The sequence below is a fragment of the Venturia canescens genome, chromosome 8, assembly GCF_019457755.1.
Source record: "Venturia canescens isolate UGA chromosome 8, ASM1945775v1, whole genome shotgun sequence".
Lineage (NCBI taxonomy): Eukaryota > Metazoa > Arthropoda > Insecta > Hymenoptera > Ichneumonidae > Venturia > Venturia canescens.
In genome coordinates, this window is record NC_057428.1 from 6,301,013 (window position 1) to 6,320,734 (window position 19,722).

General features: G+C 32.9%; 1 protein-coding gene across 20 annotated transcripts in view; it reads left to right on the forward strand.

The window, feature by feature from the left end:
• The first annotated feature begins 203 nt into the window (after positions 1–203).
• The window catches only part of mmd (mind-meld), a 619,790-nt gene continuing 600,271 nt past the window's right edge, over positions 204–19,722 (forward strand). For 7 of the 20 annotated variants that reach the window (XM_043427306.1, XM_043427287.1, XM_043427309.1 and 4 more), the window contains exons 1-2: positions 204–1,668; positions 1,837–2,421. In XM_043427306.1, the coding sequence (XP_043283241.1) occupies positions 2,337–2,421 (85 nt within the window). In that variant the 5' untranslated portion in view covers positions 204–1,668; positions 1,837–2,336. The remainder of the gene's footprint in view (positions 1,669–1,836; positions 2,422–19,722) is intronic. The other 13 variants (XM_043427304.1, XM_043427305.1, XM_043427288.1 and 10 more) reach the window with 12 other exon arrangements.

Consider the following 19,722-nt stretch of genomic DNA (forward strand, 5'->3'; position numbering starts at 1 on the left):
TTGATTCGCGTAGGGAGACACACGAGATACGGAAAATGGCGCAGGAATCGATAAGAGGTGGTGTGCGGTCCCGGTATGACCGAGCCCGCGTTTTATGGCACAGCACAGGTCCAGCTTGAAGCTGGCAGCAGTATCAGAGGCAGCTAGTAAGGGGATGCTCCCGGGGGCGGATTGTTCGATGATGCTCGTGTTGGTGTGTATGAGACTTATACACACTTTATAGAGATTACGGAACATATCCATGGATAATATAAGAGCGAGTTAGAAGAGGGGAGAGTCCATCCTTTTACTCGCTCCTTTTTCCGATTCTTCATAGAGTGGTGGTTTGGGTGGTAGCGTGCATTACAGACTTACGAATGCACACAAGTAGGATGAAGATATTCTTTGAATGATGTGCATTTCGCGATCCTCTAGAGAAGTTTGACGATTCGAAAAGTAGTGGGCCGGGTCGGGGATCTGACGTTATTGCATTGGAAAAAGCTTCGAAAATTAAATAGAGAATGTAGAAAAGCGAGCAAGGAAGAGAGAAAGTGTCGGTGCAGAGGTCACAGTGAGAAATAAGGGAGGTGCAGCAAATATTTTTATGCTCAGGAGTTGCCACGTCGGAAGAAGATGGCAGTCATAGCGTGATTTTGCGAGCCGGATGGAAGTGGAAAGCGAGAATGAACTGAGGACATATACAGCCACGCGCACGGGAATCGGATTCGTTGTTGCGCTGTTTTCCGTTCATCCTCAACGAAGACGCACGTTCTCATCAGTCATTCATTGTTTTTTTTTCCTTCGGACTGCCGTTCCCTCATCCTATGTGAAATCTTTTCCCTCTTTTCCCTTTACCTCCTTTAGATCTTGTTCCAAATAATAATTACGCAAATCTCTGTGAAGTTTGATCAGGTCGCGAAGTTTTCAACGGAAGCCTTCGTACTGGCCTAAAGTGCAAAGAGAAAATTTTCGCTTCCTTCTCACATACCTTCTCCCGTATATCTAAACTGTCCCAAATTCAACGGTTATCATCGAAGTTTATTGAAAGTGTAACGAAGTCAAGAGCAAAGAAGAAAGAACAAAATAATCATGAGTGAAAGGTGAAATACGACTAATTGTGATCGGTTACGGTGTAGTGTAATGCGATCTATTCATCGAATTCATAGGCCGGTCAGTGAACGTGCCAAGTTTGTAAATCCTTCATATGGTTAGCCTTTTTACTAAGCCTATCTGCTTCTTACTAAACAAAGATTTACGTGTTTGATAGTCGAGTAGTGTTTTGTATATAAATCCGACATGACTGCAATCGTATACATTGATCACTTATGTAGAAAGGTTTGTTGAAAGAACAATAATGATTTGTAAATGCAATCAAAAATGTGTCCTTTACAATGTTCATCAAATATAACTTTTTCATTAAGCAACGGACAAAGAAAATACAAAATCTCGTGAGTGCACCTTCACAAATGGGATAAAGTGATCTGCTGCGCAATATTTGTGAAAAAAACGACATTTGCTGTTAATTCGTAGCCAAAACAATTTCAAGCTAAAAATTGAAATGTCTATTTGAGTGAAATAATAACTAAAGAGAAAAGTTAATAAATTGAAAAAAGTCTCAAAATAACGGGCGTGTGAGGGTTACAGTCCTGTGTACATGATAGTTCCTCTTATTTCCTGAAGAATTTGAGGGTTCGTGATAAAAGTAGAAATTAATTAATAATAAAAAATTAATATGCATACACAAGTTTCGTTTTTCTTTGAAAATTGCTGATCGAGTTTTTCGGTTTATCAACACACAGCGAACTCTTCGTCTGTCATAGTGTCTGTCATTCTCACATTTGCTCTTACGTATTTCAGAGATTCCGGCGATGAGTGCCATTACCGACTATTCCTATTTGGTCGGTATTAAAGAATCTGAAGTTGAAAAATTGGAAATACGAATATATAAATTTTGAATCGTTAATAATAGCCGATCTTTCATATTCAAATAAATGATGTTTCATATTTATTGTTTATTTTTAATTATCGTACGAGGATGCTCGGCGTGATGATGTGCATTTCGCACTGTGTCTAATTTTAAACAAGGTGCCACGATCATGTCTCAAGCAAGGGCAAACAAAAGGATTAGGGGTAGCAGCAATTTTATAAGCAAGAAAACAATAATTATCGGAATGAAAACACAAGAAATCTTTCGATCAAAAAACACAGTAGTTTTTCAAAGATTTGGCAAAATGGGTAGTGAAAAAATTATTGACTTTCGGTGGACGATTTTAGAACTTGTCAACGATTGGAGACAAAGCGAGTGCTTTGCGGTCGTTATGTAAAATGAATTTAAACAATGTTGTTAAGACATAAACATGTTTTGGGTACACTGCGGACTTTTTGTTCTCATGATTGCCGTACCTGGATTTCATAGCAGCGCAGACAGCACATCAAAGCGAGGTAATCAATCATTATTATCACTTTCTCGTTCGTGGATATTCGATGCTTTTTCGTCGGGTCACGACCATGATTATTTGCCATTATCCGAAAAAAAATGATTCATAGGTTATTCACGCATAATCGGCCACTGCTTAACCTTTGCACTATGAATTTTGCTCATTGTTAGTTTCTTCAAATATTTATATGGGAAGAAACTCACCCAGTTTTTTGAAATTTTGTATTTTATCAAGTTGACGCTTCAATATTTCCAAAATTTTAATTATAATTTTTTTTTATCATCAATACTTTCTTGGAAAATCGAATAAATCTAAAGAATCAAGGGTCAATATTTTCGTTTTTAAATGCTCAGTCATTTCGAAATAATAGGATGAGTCATTCAATATTTTTTTGCAACTCGAACTTTTTTCCGAATTTTTCATATAAAATTTTTTTTATGGTTTTATTGATTTTTGGACAATCCGCAATCTATAAAAGTAATGATATAAAGTTGTTTTTGTATAATAAATCCCATGTGCTCGTACAGTGGCAAAAGTTTTTAAAAATCGGGTCTCAGATTTGTTTTTTGTGTCACAGTGCATTTAGGAATGTAAGGATTAACACAAGAACTAAATTATTTTCTTTTGGCCTTAAATAATATTCATGGTCTACAAGTAGATGTCTTATCGTCTTCACAGGCGTAAGATCGCCAGTTGTCTCATCGAAGAGGATTAAGCGGATCAGTAAGATGTGAACTTTGCCCACGAATGACAGACAGACAAAATCAAAAACAACCAAAATACCCTTTCGTGTAAACGTTCTATGTATGATGAGTATCGCATATATTTTTTGTTCATGTTTTCGTTATTTTTCATCCAAAATATACGATTTTTGCTACAAAAATACCATTTTGACCATTATGTGTAAAGAACGCAGACAAAAACAGTTTTTGTGAGTGGGGTTTGCTGGAACCTATGTGACTGATAAGTTATTTTTTGGAGGTGTGACTGTTACGCATTAATCAGGAAAAATATCATTATTATCAATGGAACTATAGTGGATTTCCATCTCCCCCTTGAACAAAATTTAATTGTAGTATTTGTATCTGAGATATTTGTATCGACAAATATTGATGAGAGCGTTCAATTTAACGGATACAATGAATATAAAATAGAAATTGATGATAATACATGGGTGTATTATCATCAGCAAATGGCAACTTTTATTAATGTTGGTAAAACGTGTATATAAAAAAATATAATTGTATCCTAAGGTTACGAAAATTTCTTAAAATTTCAATTGATATTGTGTCTGATGGTCGACTACTCTTCTTTGTATATGGGTCTTTCCAACAGTTATGCAATTAATTTGTGCTGGAAGATTTTTATGTAAAATAGCTTTTCGATAAAAATATTTTCAATATTCTCTGGTTTCAGGAAAATCCCGAAAAAAGCCATTATAACTTCAAAATCGCTTTTTTTCCTAATGTATCATTATTAAAATTTTTTAAAACATTTTTTTTGAAAAGTTTAGACTTTTTGACCAAAGAATAGTACTATTTTATTGTGGGATTCTTAAAAAATCAACTATAAAACAATTAAGTTGAAAGTTGTATTATGAAATGTCATTGTGTGCCGTGCTGGCGCAACGGTCGTCATGTCATTTATAGATTGAAATTCAAAGATTTCGATATGTGCCATTCTCTGTCGAACCGGCCACTTTTTTTTCGACCATCTCAGATCTACCCCATAACTGATTATATCAAAGTACTACTAAAAATCACTCTATATGAATTTTTTCAGATTTTTAAATTCATAATTTCAGAAAATACCGTTTTTTTTCAAATGAACATATCTCGGAAACTTGAAGTAACTGAAAAAAAATAATTCCACATAAAAGTTGTAGTTTCGTGTTAGCTTTCGAGGGGACGACGCAAAATAATTTTTACGTTCTGGTAACTATGATTTTTTAGGAAAAAAGGGGGGAATTATTTTTTTATTCAGAAACAACCATTTTTTTTGGCTGAAATCGGGTCGGCCGATTCGATATCTTCATCGTCCTATGATCTTTGCCCTCAAAATTATATACTGAACATTAGGATTGGGAACACGAAATTTTTTTGTTTACAAGGTAAATAGCTCGTTTTCGATGTTATTTCATATTGGTAATATACAATAATTCTTATCGTCGATTCTAGACATTAGAAATGATTACATTCCTATATTACACAGTCCATATTGAAGAAATACCATGACGAGCCGGATGTTTTAATTTCATGTAATTTGAGTAAAATAAGAAAAATGCTCGAAAACCGTCAGTGAGTATCTAACAATGCGGCAGAGCTTGTGTAAACAATTCTATTAGTTCTTGCCATTGAGCCACGTCTCTTTATTACAAATCCGATATTAACATAAATCTCAGAGTTTCGAAATAAAGAGTCATAGATTTCCCGCGACTGATATGGCAATAACAAAAATAGGCCGCGTCATTTTAGGAAAATTTTTATTTTTACTTATTGTGCCAGAAAGTCTTTAGTTAACGTCCAAAAACAAAGCCTCGCAAAAGGGTACCGTAGTCAAACACTCTTTAGCGGTCGCGAATCGGCATTGAAAGTTCCCTATTTAATTAGCATTGAAAAAGCCGTTGTCCTCATTATTTTTGGTATCGCTCTGCTAATTTACATCTAGCAATATTTTCCGGATGAACATGGGGAACTTGATATTCTATAATAAAGTCCATTGAACCATGTCCGTAAATTCAATATTATTATCGGCATCGTTCCTGAAAGTGAATTTTATATACAAATGTCTACTTAAATAATTGTAGCGCCTAAGTTTCATTGAATATACAGAAAAAATTCGAATGATAACTTTGTAGATAAATAAATTTGCTACTAAAAAAAATCCTTCCCGAGTTACAGAAAGTTGAAGTAAATTTTATGCATACTTTTTTGTCTAATTGAAACAACCTCCATTTTTTAGAATATAGTCTGCCAAATTTATTAAATGTATTCATCTAATACGTTGAAATAAGGATCTAAAGTGATTATTTGTGAACAAAAATTTAATTTTCAGGTTTCATTGTAAAAAATATTTGACGTTCCATTAGATTTTAATTTACTAACATAAAGTGATCAGAAAAATAAATTTATTTAAGGGAGGTGTCGTCAATTCGGTGAAAAAAGGCCCAATTTTAAGACTTATTTTAGACGCTACAGATAATACAAATTTATTTTATTGATTGTGACAGCATAATACAATATATGAATAATATTTCCCAAATTTCCGAAACTCATATATCAATAATTATCTCAGTGGTAGCAGAGGCACTTTGGAAAAAAATTGTCCACCGATGAACATTATCAATCAAAATCTACTCGTCCGATTCTTTTGAAATTTGACATATACATCCTTATATGAATGACCGAGATTAAAAAAAAAAATGTGTAATTAATAAATACACAATCACCAATAGGTCTATTTTTTAGGCGACAAATTGGTGTTTTTACTTCTAAGTATCACAAAAAATAGAAAATAAAAAAAAAAACCCTCCCGTAGATACTTAGTCGGTTATGTAAGGAAATACTATTCCAAATTTCAAAAGAATCGTACGAGTAGTGTTACGTCCCAGTAAGAAGATATTGAAATAGTAGGGAACGAAATATGGCATTGACTCTTCTTTCGGATCAAGACACTCTAGTCCTTTACGCAGAGATGAAAGTCACGTCTATTGAATGTGAGCGTGCAAGAATGATGATTGTCGGTTTGATTGGTGTAGACCCTGATGGCATGTAGGTTAACCTTTAGTGGTGTGATGATACATATTTTGATACGTATATTTTCAATAAGTACTCACAGGATTTTCCTTGATTAATTGCCGTAAATACTTTATTCGAATTTTTCCTGGATCCTTCTCTTTACAATTGTTCGGTTTCAAATCGTCTTCATAGGTGGAGGTAAATTGTTGTTATTTGAGCAGTTACAGTAGCTTGTTCGTAGATAAGTTTACAATAGTGGTTATAATATATATGATTATAATTATTGGTAATATAATAATTTTAAGGGATTTGCTTTTGTCGCATTAGATCTTGATTCAAGACAATGAGATTTAAATTTACAAAGTGTTTAGCTACGACTGAAGAGAAAATTTGCAATTGCTACTTGAGATTTTTTTAAAGTTCTAGTTAAGACAAAATTTGATGATAATTCTGACAAAGTCCTTTTCTTTAATTATTGGCGAAATAAGGGAGCATAGTAATGACTTCAGAAAAACGGTGATATTGGCAAATGACGACGCATGGTGTTGTCCAGCCCAGTTTAAATAGTATTTACCGCATTTAGTTCCTGTGTTCTCATTAGTTAATCCAACTGGTGGCGTGATTTTTGTATTTCATAAATCTTCCCTTTCCTATCGATAACCATGTTTTTGTAATTCCGTGTCAATTGGGTGACTTTTTCAGAAATAATTATGACCTAATTAGATGTATGGGATGCTGCTGGCGCTCCATGCTCTATATGACGAAACAGGATGCATCCGTCTCTTTCTGACAATAAAGATGATTTTATGACCTATCACGTATAATCATTCCCATATGTGGTTTTCGTTTTATTCAGAAATAATTGAGTCGTGCAAGTTTTTTTATTGCTGATACTCCGTGCGAAGAAACAGAGTGTTGTCTCTATAGCAAAGAGCATCCGGTGCTTATTGCGCTCAATGTTCTTACTTCAGACTTTCGGAGTTTTTTTATAAATTTATCTGCAACTCTTTATCAATTTCATGAGAGCTTTATTTTTGTGTGTATCATTTTTTCCCTGCGTTTCAATCTGCTATGTCGAACGTTAGTGATCAGGATGTAACAGTAGATTTCGAGTAAAACTATTCATCAGTGAACAACTTTTTTCCGAAGAGCCTATACTACCATTGAGATAATTATTGATATTTAAGTTTTGGAAATTTGGGATATATTATTCATATAATGTATTATGCTGTTACGATCAATAAAATAAATTTGTATTATCTGTAGCGTTTAAAATTGGGCCTTTTTTCCCCGAATTGACGCCATCCCCCTTCAAATAAATCTGTTTTTCCGGTCATCTTATGACGGTGAATCAAAATCTAATGGAATGTTAAATTATTTTTTCATTGAATCCTGCAAATTACATTTTTGTTAGCAAATTATCACTTTAAATACTTATTTCAATGTACTAAATGAATATATTCAATAAGGTTGACAGATCATATGATAAAAATGAAAATTGCTTCAATTAGACAAAAAATATACATAAAATTTACTTCAACTCTGTGTGATTCGAGAAGGGTGGAATGTAAAGACTGGCAGTATTACGATATCTGTGGCCCCAAGTTTTGACTATGTAGTCTTTATATTTGGCCCAAAATAAGACTTTTTTCTATAAAAAGTTTTTTTTTTCTTATTTCGGGCCAAATATGAAGACTACATGGCCAAAACTTGGGGCCACAGATATCGTAATATCCCTTAAAGACTCAACTCATAAGACTTTTTTTATAGCGTTTATCTTAAAAGTTATCATTTGGATTTTTTCTATATATTCAACATGTTAAAAAGCCTAAGCAGATATCGAATATATATAATTCAGAAGAACGATTCTAAGCTGCGCAAACAGGATTTTTGTTCGATGTGGAAACACAAGAACGGTGGCCATTTTGATCGAACAGAGGAGAAAAATCGAGTAAAACGTTAAACGTTTGGGATGAGTTCGGTCGGTGGCTTGAAAAATATATGGATGTAAGATGATTGGAGAGGGTGACCCTGGGTCTAAAAGGTATACAGTAGAAAATAACCGCGGGATAAAAATGGATATATATAATTGCATTATGAAGAAATGCGGCACCGTTTTAATGATGGTTTCTTTTTCATTGCATGACGTCTTGTTCCTACTTTGCACATGCATGTTGCGATTGTTGATAAGAACAACAAAATATTTTGTATTGTTTTTGCAGCTCAACAGCAGTCTAGAGACCGTTAAAACTCTGATAAATAGTAATAAATAACGATGCACGGTCAGTAATAGCAACCAATGCCGGCATTAAACGAAAGCTTTTGATTCTTGGCTACAAGCAATGGTCACGATTTCGATTATTTTTGGGCAAGTTCGATTTATCAATATAAAAACCAAAAACTTCACATGGAACGAGATTTTTCTTTTCTTTATAAGCAATAGCAACGATTTTGATTATTCATTCAGCAAGTTTAATAATCCAATACAAGAGTGGAAATGTCACATGCGATGAGATATTTTTTCAAATTTTCTATCTCTTTTTTCAGAAACTCCATTTTTTTACTTTGAGAATTCATTTTAAAAATTCTTTTTCAACTTAAAGTATGGCCTTTTAATACTCGGCGTTATTTTTGCTTATTCAAAGTTTTTCCAGACCTATCAATTCTATCTAGAAAACAAAACATAACAGCATTTTGGTTCATACTTAATGATAAAAAGAGTTTTAATTAAGTTATCACAATATTTCTATTCGACATGATTCATTTCCGATTCAATAATGATATCATATAGAATAAATGTTATTTAAAATTTAATTCTTAATGAATTTTTAAATGAAATGTTTTTCATAAGATATGACAATTGAATTGAAAGTGAAATGTGTCGCAAATTGAAATTGTGAAAACATATTCAAACAAATATCGTAGAGGAAATTCTCAATTTATTTTTGAGTTGAATGTTTTCTATGAGATACGAATATTAAATCAAAGATAAAACCGGTTAAATTGAATTTTTGTAAAATATGTATGGGTCATTCCATACCAAACCGACCAATCCGTGACCCCGACCATTTTTGATTGTGCTGAAAATTTTCTATTATTTTGTAACTACTGAAAGAAGTCGTTCCTAATTTTTTTACATATTTTCCCCAACTCATCTGATCACAATATCTTTTTCAAAATTTCGTACAATTTTTTTGTGAACGTCCATAACTTCTTCAATAACAGAGATATCGTAATAGAATAGTAGGTCATTTTTTTCGTCTTGAGTTGTAGTCTTATGAAAAAAATCCAAAAAAAAAAGAACAAAATGAATTTTTATACTTTTTTTTAGTTTTTAACCAAAAATATACTTTTTTCAGTCTTGGACCGTTTTAATTTTTTTTCAAAAAATTCACTACGTTTTAATAGACCTTTTTACACATGCAGAACAATTTTTAGCTTGTAATATTCATAACTTGTTACTTTTTTTTCTATTTTTTACCTCGTGTCAAGCAAAAAAGCGTTTTTCCTCCTTAACGAAGTACCCTCGGTACGTAGTGAGTCAGAGAGTTTTAATCTTCAATATAGGTAACGTAGTATATATTTCGGCAACACCGTAGCCCCTAGGTTAGTGTACGTGCTCACGTACAAGTACAAGCATTGAGTCTACGTATAGTCGTGTATAGGAAACCCAACTTCTGCGTGTTTCGTTTTTCATCAGTGGGTAAAGAAATCCGAAGTGTGTACGCGAAAAGAAACATCCCTAACCTCAAAGAAGACTTCAAAAATGATTAAATTGACGGTGTCTTCTTTTCATATTTTCTATTTCTTATTGTTTCCAAAAATAATGGATGCATGAAACACACAAAATGTTCGTTACAAATGTATAATATTTCTTTTGCAATACTGTGTTTGTGTTTCTATCGTTGACTCAATTTGCGCATGTTCAGACAGTTTCAAAAATGCTGCTGTAACTCATATTCGAATTAAGCGCCATAACCTACAATTCTGCGGTGTTGCCACATTTGCGTGTTGCTCAAAAACCTTGTCTTATTTCCAGTCATTTCTTAGAACACAAGCAAGTTTTGCATATTTTCCAAAAAGAAAAATGTTCATTGAACATTCGTTTATATCTTCTCCAAATTTTATCAAAATCTGTTTGTTAACTTCAACGTTATAAATTAAAAAGTGCGTCTGAATCACAGATTCACATACGACTCCATGTTGACTGCTTCAAATTAAATCATAGATATCTCTTTTCAAAGTCAACCAAAGGTCACAAAATTTTAACCGACTCATTTTTCGAAAGATTTTGACATCTTTACAAATTTTTATAATTTTCTGTTTGTTAATTGATTTACCGAGGGTACTTCCTTAAATGGACGCCGCAAGTAGAGTGATTTGATTCAAAATTATTCCAATTGTATATATTAATCGGTTTGAACACATTTAAATCGCTACGTATACTAGCGGGGCAAAGTTTCCAGATAAAAATCCAGAAAAGTTAAATGAAATTTTAACAGGGAAAAAAGTAATCTTTTTTATTTTTAATTCATTAGAATTTCATCACATTATTGTCGAAAATTTGTTTAACCTGAAATATTTACTCTCGGTGGGGATACGGGTTTTTTTGTGAACTATGGAGACGTGCTAGAATATCTAAAGTAATAGAAGGTTCATTTTTATATTTGAATTTTTCATTGATAAATATCTTGAAAACCTTTTTGATAAAATCTTGGAAAAAAGTATGATAAAATTTTAATGAATTGGAAAAGGACAAATAAAATTTCTTTTTCTGTCAAAATTTCATAAAAAGAACCCCGTCGTTTTCGAGTTACGACATTCGATGTACTTGAGGTTCTACAAAATAATAAAGGAAGAAATTTCTAATAAAAATATTTAAAAAATTCTTATGCCTAAACCAATTACAAACGCAACTTTATTTATTTTTGGAATATCCTGTGAAACCTAATAGTTCTGGTGGTACGCGACAGTTTTGAAAATTTGTCTTCTTTTTGTAATAACGTAATAAATTTGCAAAAAATGATAGTAATAAATTTTTCCAATTACAAAATTGAGGCTAAGAACCTTCAAGGACTCGTTCGCAGAATTGAGGACAAAAAATTGTATCTAGAAAGGAAATAAAAAGTATAAAAAAACGGACGTTTTTGAAATGACGTAATAACGACAAAAAAGATCGTTGACGTAAAGACAATTAAAAAAAAACCAAAAATGAAGCGGAATGTCTCGTCTCTATTACTTGCGTTGTTCATTCAAGGAGGAAAAACGCTTTTTTGCTTGACACGAGGTAAAAAATAGAGAAAAAAGTAACAAGTTATGAATATCACAAGCTAAAAATTGTTCTGTATGTGTAAAAACGCATATCCTTTTTTTACAATATTGTTTTTTCTAACATTCATTTTTTCTCGATTTCGTTTTATTTTAAATACGCTAACCAGGAAAAAAAATCTATAGAAATAATAAACGAAAAATTGTTAAGTTCAAAAAATTCAACAAAAATAAAAAAACAATCGAAAAAAATTCTGTAAAGAAAAATAAAAAATTTTCAAAAAAATTCATAAATATTGAACAAATTGAAAAATGTACTATCCAAGTTACATGCAGTATAAAAATGTATGATATCAATTGGAGGACAAGTTTTTATTGATAATTTGGAATATTTATCGAACAAATCGGAAACTTTAATTGAAAAATTGACGTTTTATGCATAGGAGCCACTAATCATTCATGATAATTATTTTCAAAAAAAAAGTTCTTGAAAAAAAAGTCATAACGGAAGTTACGTGCAGTACTAAAATGTATTATATCAATTCGAGGCCAAGTATTTATCAGCTATTCGAAATATTATCTCCGGCGACAAATGAGCGTTGAGAATCCTCGTCGGGCTCAGAACGTTTTATCAAAATTACTAAAAAATTAATGGAAATAAAAAATCGCAGAATCTTTCTTTCGAATAATAAGAACGATGTCAAACCATTTCTTTTTAACCAGACCATATAAAAATCGTTAAAAATTCACATGAAAGTCATTCGTTACTTCAACAAGGTACAGACTTTAAAGAATCGATTCCCCTCCGACTTTCAGGATCCTCTGGTATTATTCACAACATTCATCTTCGATTTGATCGGTACAAATTATGTTCAAGTACGTCTTAAACGTACTTGTCCGGTCCATCGCTTTTTATTTAAATTGCTCATTCGAAAAAAAATCAAAAACGAAGTTAATGCATGTGTTAATATTAAGGAACAGTAATTCCCGGGAAAATAATTTTCCTTGAAATCGCTCTTGTCAAAATGAAACGAAAATGGAAGATGAAGTTGATTAATTTATTTATATTGTATGGAGTCATAATTCACAACAAAATAATTTTTCTCCAAATTCCAGGAATCCACGTGTCGTACTCGACTAGTGATATTTATCAAAATGTGTACGTGACTATCGAAAAAAAAACATTGCACGGCTGAATAGGTTCGAAAATTTCTTGTAATGTGCCTGATTATTTCTCATTTCCATTGGTTCTTACCGAATAGTATGTGTTCCCTGAAGGAAATGAGAAGTGGATATTGCTATACGAACCTGAGAACAATCAAGTTCAAATTACTTGGAGATATTATTTTTATTTCTATCCATTTTATTATATTTGGGATTATAGAATAGCCCTGATTTTTTTTCGAATGAGCAATTTGAATAAAAAGTGATGGGCCGGACAAGTACGTTTAAAACGTATTTGAACATAATTTGTACCTATCCAATCGAAGTTGAATGTTGTGAATAATACCAGAGGATCCTGAAAGTCGGAGGGGAATCGATTCTTTAAAGTCTGTACCTTGTTGAAGTAACGAATGACTTTCATGTGAATTTTTAACGATTTTTATATCGTCTGGTTAAAAAGAAATGGTTTGACATCGTTCTTATTATGCGAAAGAAAGATTCTGCGATTTTTTATTTCCATTAATTTTTTAGTAATTTTGATAAAACGTTCTGAGCCTGACGAGGATTCTCAACGCTCATTTGTCGCCGGAGATAATATTTCGAATAGCTGATAAATACTTGGCCTCGAATTGATATAATACATTTTAGTACTGCACGTAACTTCCGTTATCACTTTTTTTTCAAGAAATTTTTTCTTGAAAATAATTATCATGAATGATTAGTGGCTCCTATGCATAAAACGTCAATTTTTCAATTAATGTTTCTGATTTGTTCGATAAATATTCCAAATTATCAATAAAAACTTGTCCTCCAATTGATATCATACATTTTTATACTGCATGTAACTTGGATAGTACATTTTTCAATTTGTTCAATATTTATGAATTTTTTTGAAAATTTTTTATTTTTCTTTACAGAATTTTTTTCGATTGTTTTTTTAATTTTGTTGAATTTTTTTGAACTTAACAATTTTTCGTTTATTATTTCTATAGAATTTTTTTCCTGGTTCTGAATCTTTTTTCTATGTCATCAAACAAGGGACCATCAATGGACTTGTCCCAACCTTCTTTTCCCTAGGGGAAGTTTATGGTTTGATATCACGCCTTTTTTCTCAAAAGTTCCTCATTTATGTTATGACGGTTACAGGATTTTAGTATAAATTTCTATGAATTATTTGCTTAGTACATTCTTATAGATTCCATTCTCATACGAACATTTTTTATGGGATAATCTTTTTCATGAAATTATCAGCAAATAAGGGACCATCAATGTACTTTTCCCAACCTTTTTTTCCCTGGGTATGATATTCGGCTTATGAAGTTGGTTTCCACCATAAAAGACCAATTTTTCGTAAAAATTGTAGTGAAAATATTTTGTCACAAGTCCGTCCTTGAACTTCGACGATTTTTTCCTTATACTCTAATATGTTATGCCTATTAGGAACCCAACAACATGCAGGAATCCGGGATGAGGCCCGAGAAATGAATTTCGGTTTATAATGTTGGTTTCCATGTAAAAGACCAATTTTTTTTCAAAATTGAACTGAAAATATTTCGGCACTGGTTTGTTCTTGGACTTTGGTGATTTTTCTCATTGTCTTCTAATGTGTTTTGTCTATTAGGAACCTAAGAGCATGAAGAAATGCGTGTTGTGGGCCGTAATATGATTTTCGGTTTATAACGTTGGTTTCCACGAAATAAGATCTATTTGTCGTCAAAATTGTACTGGAAATATTTCGTCACAGGTGTGTCTTTGGACTTTGGCGATTTTTTTCCTTGTACTCTAATATGTTTCGTCTATTTGGAACCCAAGAGCATGGAGAAAAGTGTGTTGCGTGCCGAGATATGATTTTCGGCTTATAACGTTGGTTTCCACGAAAAACAACAAATTTCTCGTCAACATTGTACAGAAAATATTCCGTCACAGGTCTGTCCATGGAGGTGGGCTATTTTTTTTCTTCTACTCTAATATGCTATGCTTATTGGGAACCCAAGAGAATGGTAGAAAGCGGGTTGAGGGCCGAGATATGATTTTCGGCTTATAACGTTGGTTTCCACGAAAAAGGACCTATTTTTCGTCACAATTTTACTGAAAATATTTCAGCTCAAGTTTGTTCTTGGACTTCGGTGATTTTTCCCCTTGTCTCCTAATATGTTTTGTCTATTAGGAACCCAAGAGCACGGTAATATGATTTTTGGCTTATAACGTTGGTTTCCGTGAAAAAAGATCTATTTTCCGTCAAAATTGTACTAGAAATATTTCGTCACCGGTCTGTCCGTGGCCTTTGGCGATTTTTTCCAAGTCTTTATACCAAGAAAGAACTGACGTAAAGATTTCCTTAATAGAACAGATTTTATTTATCCCTTTTCTTTAAAATTCAAATGAAAGATAGATCAAATTCAAGACACGAAAAATCCAACAGATTTGCCCACTTTAAATGTCGCTTTTGCATTCTGAATCTAGAGATTTCGTCTCATGCAAAACGTGCCCCCAATGAAATATATTTCCAAAGTTTGCAAGCGGCCGCTGAGGTTCAATTATCCACAGTTTGATGGTTGCTGAAAAAAAGTACCCGTAATCTTCTAACATTTATTATGCCAGAACTCAAAGCAGCAAAAAAAACTAAGCGAACTTTATTCAACAGAGCAACAGAATTCAAAGACGTTTAACGTACCTGCATTGGTTTTGAAGGAAAACCATTTCAGGACAATTCAGAAATGAATTTAGAAATTCGAAATCTCACAATGGAGTAGAAAAAGGAAAATTGAAGTATTTAGAAAAGCGGAAGACTTTTGTGATAAATTTTCTAGATTACATGATACGGTTGGAGTAAATGATTTGAATGATTGGCATACATGCTGCAACACAGAAATATCAAAGTTTAGAAGTATTCGCTGTATATCAGTCATACAAACTTCAATACTATTTGAAAAGGAACACTTAAAAACTTGCCGAACCAAGTTCCATTACATATTACCATAATCAAAGATAAGGGGTGATCCGTCGCATATATATTTATCCACAGAAATTTCAGAGTTCGCAGGTATCTGCTGCGGTTCAATGTATCTCCGCAATGAGCTTCGAAGACAGCAATTTCAAATCTATTCATAAATGAGTAACTGAAGACTTTTATAATCAATTTTTTACTTCATATATATGTTACGGTTAGAGTCAAAATGTAAAATGAATGGCACAGTATATAAATTGTATAGTTTGCAGATTTTCACTGTATTTCAATGATCCGAATCTACAGCATTATAATGAAAAGTTGTCAAAAGTCATGATGTTGCATTAAAATGACATAGCGCACATTGCATTCAGAGATTCTGTAAGTTTCTGGGGATGTTGGTAGGCATTATATTTGATCACATCCAAAACTGAGCAACTGTAGACTTATCGGAATGAATTTTTTTAATAATAATTCCATATCTGTAGTTTCCAAAGTGGAAATACTCAACATATATGTCATTCCATAAGTTTTGTTATCAAAATTTGTGTTTACACACCGCATTCCGAAGATACGACTTTTCATATCATCAGCAAAAAAAGCATCCAAAGGCTTTCTGGAACAAGTTTCCAAATTTATCACTCGACACACCTAATGGGAAAAGAATAACTACCCAGTATACCAAGACCAGAAATTTATTTGAAAATCTGATTTACAAAATGTGCAATTCAAGATTATGGTTAGAAAACTCTCGAACCATGTTACCACAATCATCATGAAGAAGGAGTAGAAAATCATAGGACACATATGAGGGAACGAATTAATAATATGTATCGATCCGCTGCAAATTGATGGGGTGAAAACAAGGATCGGAGGGCAGAGCAAAACTGAATGTCAAGCAAAGTATGGGGATGTTTAAAAATAATGATGACACAAGAAATAAATTAGAAAACATTTATTCAAGTAAAGTTTGTAATATCATTCTAACAGTTCCGTGTGTTTTTGTTCTATTTATTCGTATGTATAACCTATTTACACATGATATATAACCACGCCAGTGACGATATATTCGCACTGAACAATATTTCTCGTAATCTGGTTTAATTGAAGGATTATTTCAGTCAACACTTATTTCCAATCGAACGAAATAATGAAATCTTGAAAAGTTTCGTTGACATATGCATCGCGCATTTTTTATATTCTTTTTCACACACACATCACAGACTACATTTACGCGGCCGCTTTGATACCGGTTTAATATATCACAAATTTTAACAAAATAAATAGTAATATGCACTTCTTTAGATGACGAAAATTATTTTTTTATTTATCCCGCACGCACTTCGTAATGTCGAAACTCTGTTCATGCGATCAAAAACTGACACATGGTTTGTCCATATATACATGTATATCGATCGAATTTATGACTCTTATGACTGCTGTTACCAGCTGTGCTGCGACGTGTGCTACGTTATGAAGTTGACGTCAGATTTCCAATCATCAACAACTAATTTCAACAACCAATCACAACGTCTAAAAATGGATGTCGTCAGATCCAACCAATCAGAAACTCGATAGCATCAAAGTGCCTTTGATGGTGTTTATAAATACAGAAGCATAAATTTTTGAATGTGTTGGTAACTTTTGCATAATCTTGAGCCCGTGCAAAGTTTTTTCTCAGCAATTACGCCACCAATAATGCTGATTTTGGACTCATTCGATAGAGAATTTCTCAGTTAGCTGAAAGTTCAATTTTCAAAGTCGTACATAACTCATAGGCTTCGCAATTATAGAAAATCACATGCCAATTTTATCCCCATCACCGCGAATCAAGAGACTCAGTAGAGTCTCGGGACAAGTACATTGACAGCCCTGTCGTCTGCTGGCCCGAGGCTCTCGCCGAGACTATACTTTCTCTGAATGAAACGATTCGCGGTGGTGGGGGTAAAATTGGCATGTGATTTTCTTTAATTGCGAAGCCTATGAGTTATGTACGACTTTGAAAATTGAACTTTCAGCTAATTGAGAAATTCTCTATCGAATGAGCCCAAAATCAGCATCATTGGTGGCGTAATTGCTGAGAAAAAACTTTGCACGGGCTCAAGATTATGCAAAAGTTACCAACACATTCAAAAATTTATGTGTCTGTATATTAAATTATAACACCATCAAAGGCACTTTGATGCTATCGAGTTTCTGATTGGTAGGATCTGACGCCATCCATTTTTAGACGTTGTGATTGGTTGTTGAAAATAGTTGTTGATGATTGAAAATCTGACGTCAACTTCATAACGTAGCACACGGCGCAGCACAGCTGGTAACAGCAGTCATAAATTCGATCGATATACATGTATATATGGACAAACCTTGTGTCAGTTTTTGAGCGCATGAACAGAGTTTCGACATTACGAAGTGCGTGCGGGATAAATAAAAAAATAATTTTCGTCATCTAAAGAAGTGCATATTACTATTTATTTTGTTAAAATTTGTGATATATTAAACCGGTATCAAAGCGGCCGCGTAAATGTAGTCTGTGATGTGTGTGTGAAAAAGAATATAAAAAATGCGCGATGCATATGTCAACGAAACTTTTCAAGATTTCATTATTTCGTTCGATTGGAAATAAGTGTTGACTGAAATAATCCTTCAATTAAACCAGATTACGAGAAATATTGTCCAGTGCGAATATATCGTCACTGGCGTGGTTATATATCATGTGTAAATAGGTTATACATACGAATAAATAGAACAAAAACACACGGAACTGTTAGAATGATATTACAAACTTTACTTGAATAAATGTTTTCTAATTTATTTCTTGTGTCATCATTATTTTTAAACATCCCCATATTTTGCTTGACATTCAGTTTTGCTCTGCCCTCCGATCCTTGTTTTCACCCCATCAATTTGCAGCGGATCGATACATATTATTAATTCGTTCCCTCATATGTGTCCTATGATTTTCTACTCCTTCTTCATGATGATTGTGGTAACATGGTTCGAGAGTTTTCTAACCATAATCTTGAATTGCACATTTTGTAAATCAGATTTTCAAATAAATTTCTGGTCTTGGTATACTGGGTAGTTATTCTTTTCCCATTAGGTGTGTCGAGTGATAAATTTGGAAACTTGTTCCAGAAAGCCTTTGGATGCTTTTTTTGCTGATGATATGAAAAGTCGTATCTTCGGAATGCGGTGTGTAAACACAAATTTTGATAACAAAACTTATGGAATGACATATATGTTGAGTATTTCCACTTTGGAAACTACAGATATGGAATTATTATTAAAAAAATTCATTCCGATAAGTCTACAGTTGCTCAGTTTTGGATGTGATCAAATATAATGCCTACCAACATCCCCAGAAACTTACAGAATCTCTGAATGCAATGTGCGCTATGTCATTTTAATGCAACATCATGACTTTTGACAACTTTTCATTATAATGCTGTAGATTCGGATCATTGAAATACAGTGAAAATCTGCAAACTATACAATTTATATACTGTGCCATTCATTTTACATTTTGACTCTAACCGTAACATATATATGAAGTAAAAAATTGATTATAAAAGTCTTCAGTTACTCATTTATGAATAGATTTGAAATTGCTGTCTTCGAAGCTCATTGCGCAGATACATTGAACCGCAGCAGATACCTGCGAACTCTGAAATTTCTGTGGATAAATATATATGCGACGGATCACCCCTTGTCTTTGATTATGGTAATATGTAATGGAACTTGGTTCGGCAAGTTTTTAAGTGTTCCTTTTCAAATAGTATTGATGTTTGTATGACTGATATACAGTGAATACTTCCAAACTTTGATATTTCTGTGTTGCAGCAATCATTCAAATCATTTACTCCAACCGTATCATGTAATCTAGAAAATTCATCACAAAAGTCTGCCGCTTTTCTAAATACTTCAATTTTCCTTTTTCTACTCCATTGTGAGTTTTTGAATTTCTAAATTCATTTCTGAATTGTCTTGAAATGGTTTTCCTCCAAAACCAATGCAGATACCTTAAACGTCTTTGAATTCTGTTGCTCTGTTGAATAAAGTTCGCTTAGTTTTTTTTGCTGCTTTGAGTTCTGCCATAATAAATGTTAGAAGTTTTCGGGTACTTTTTTTCAGCAACTATCAAACTGTGGATAATTAGATCTCAGCCGCCATTTGCAAACTTTGGAAA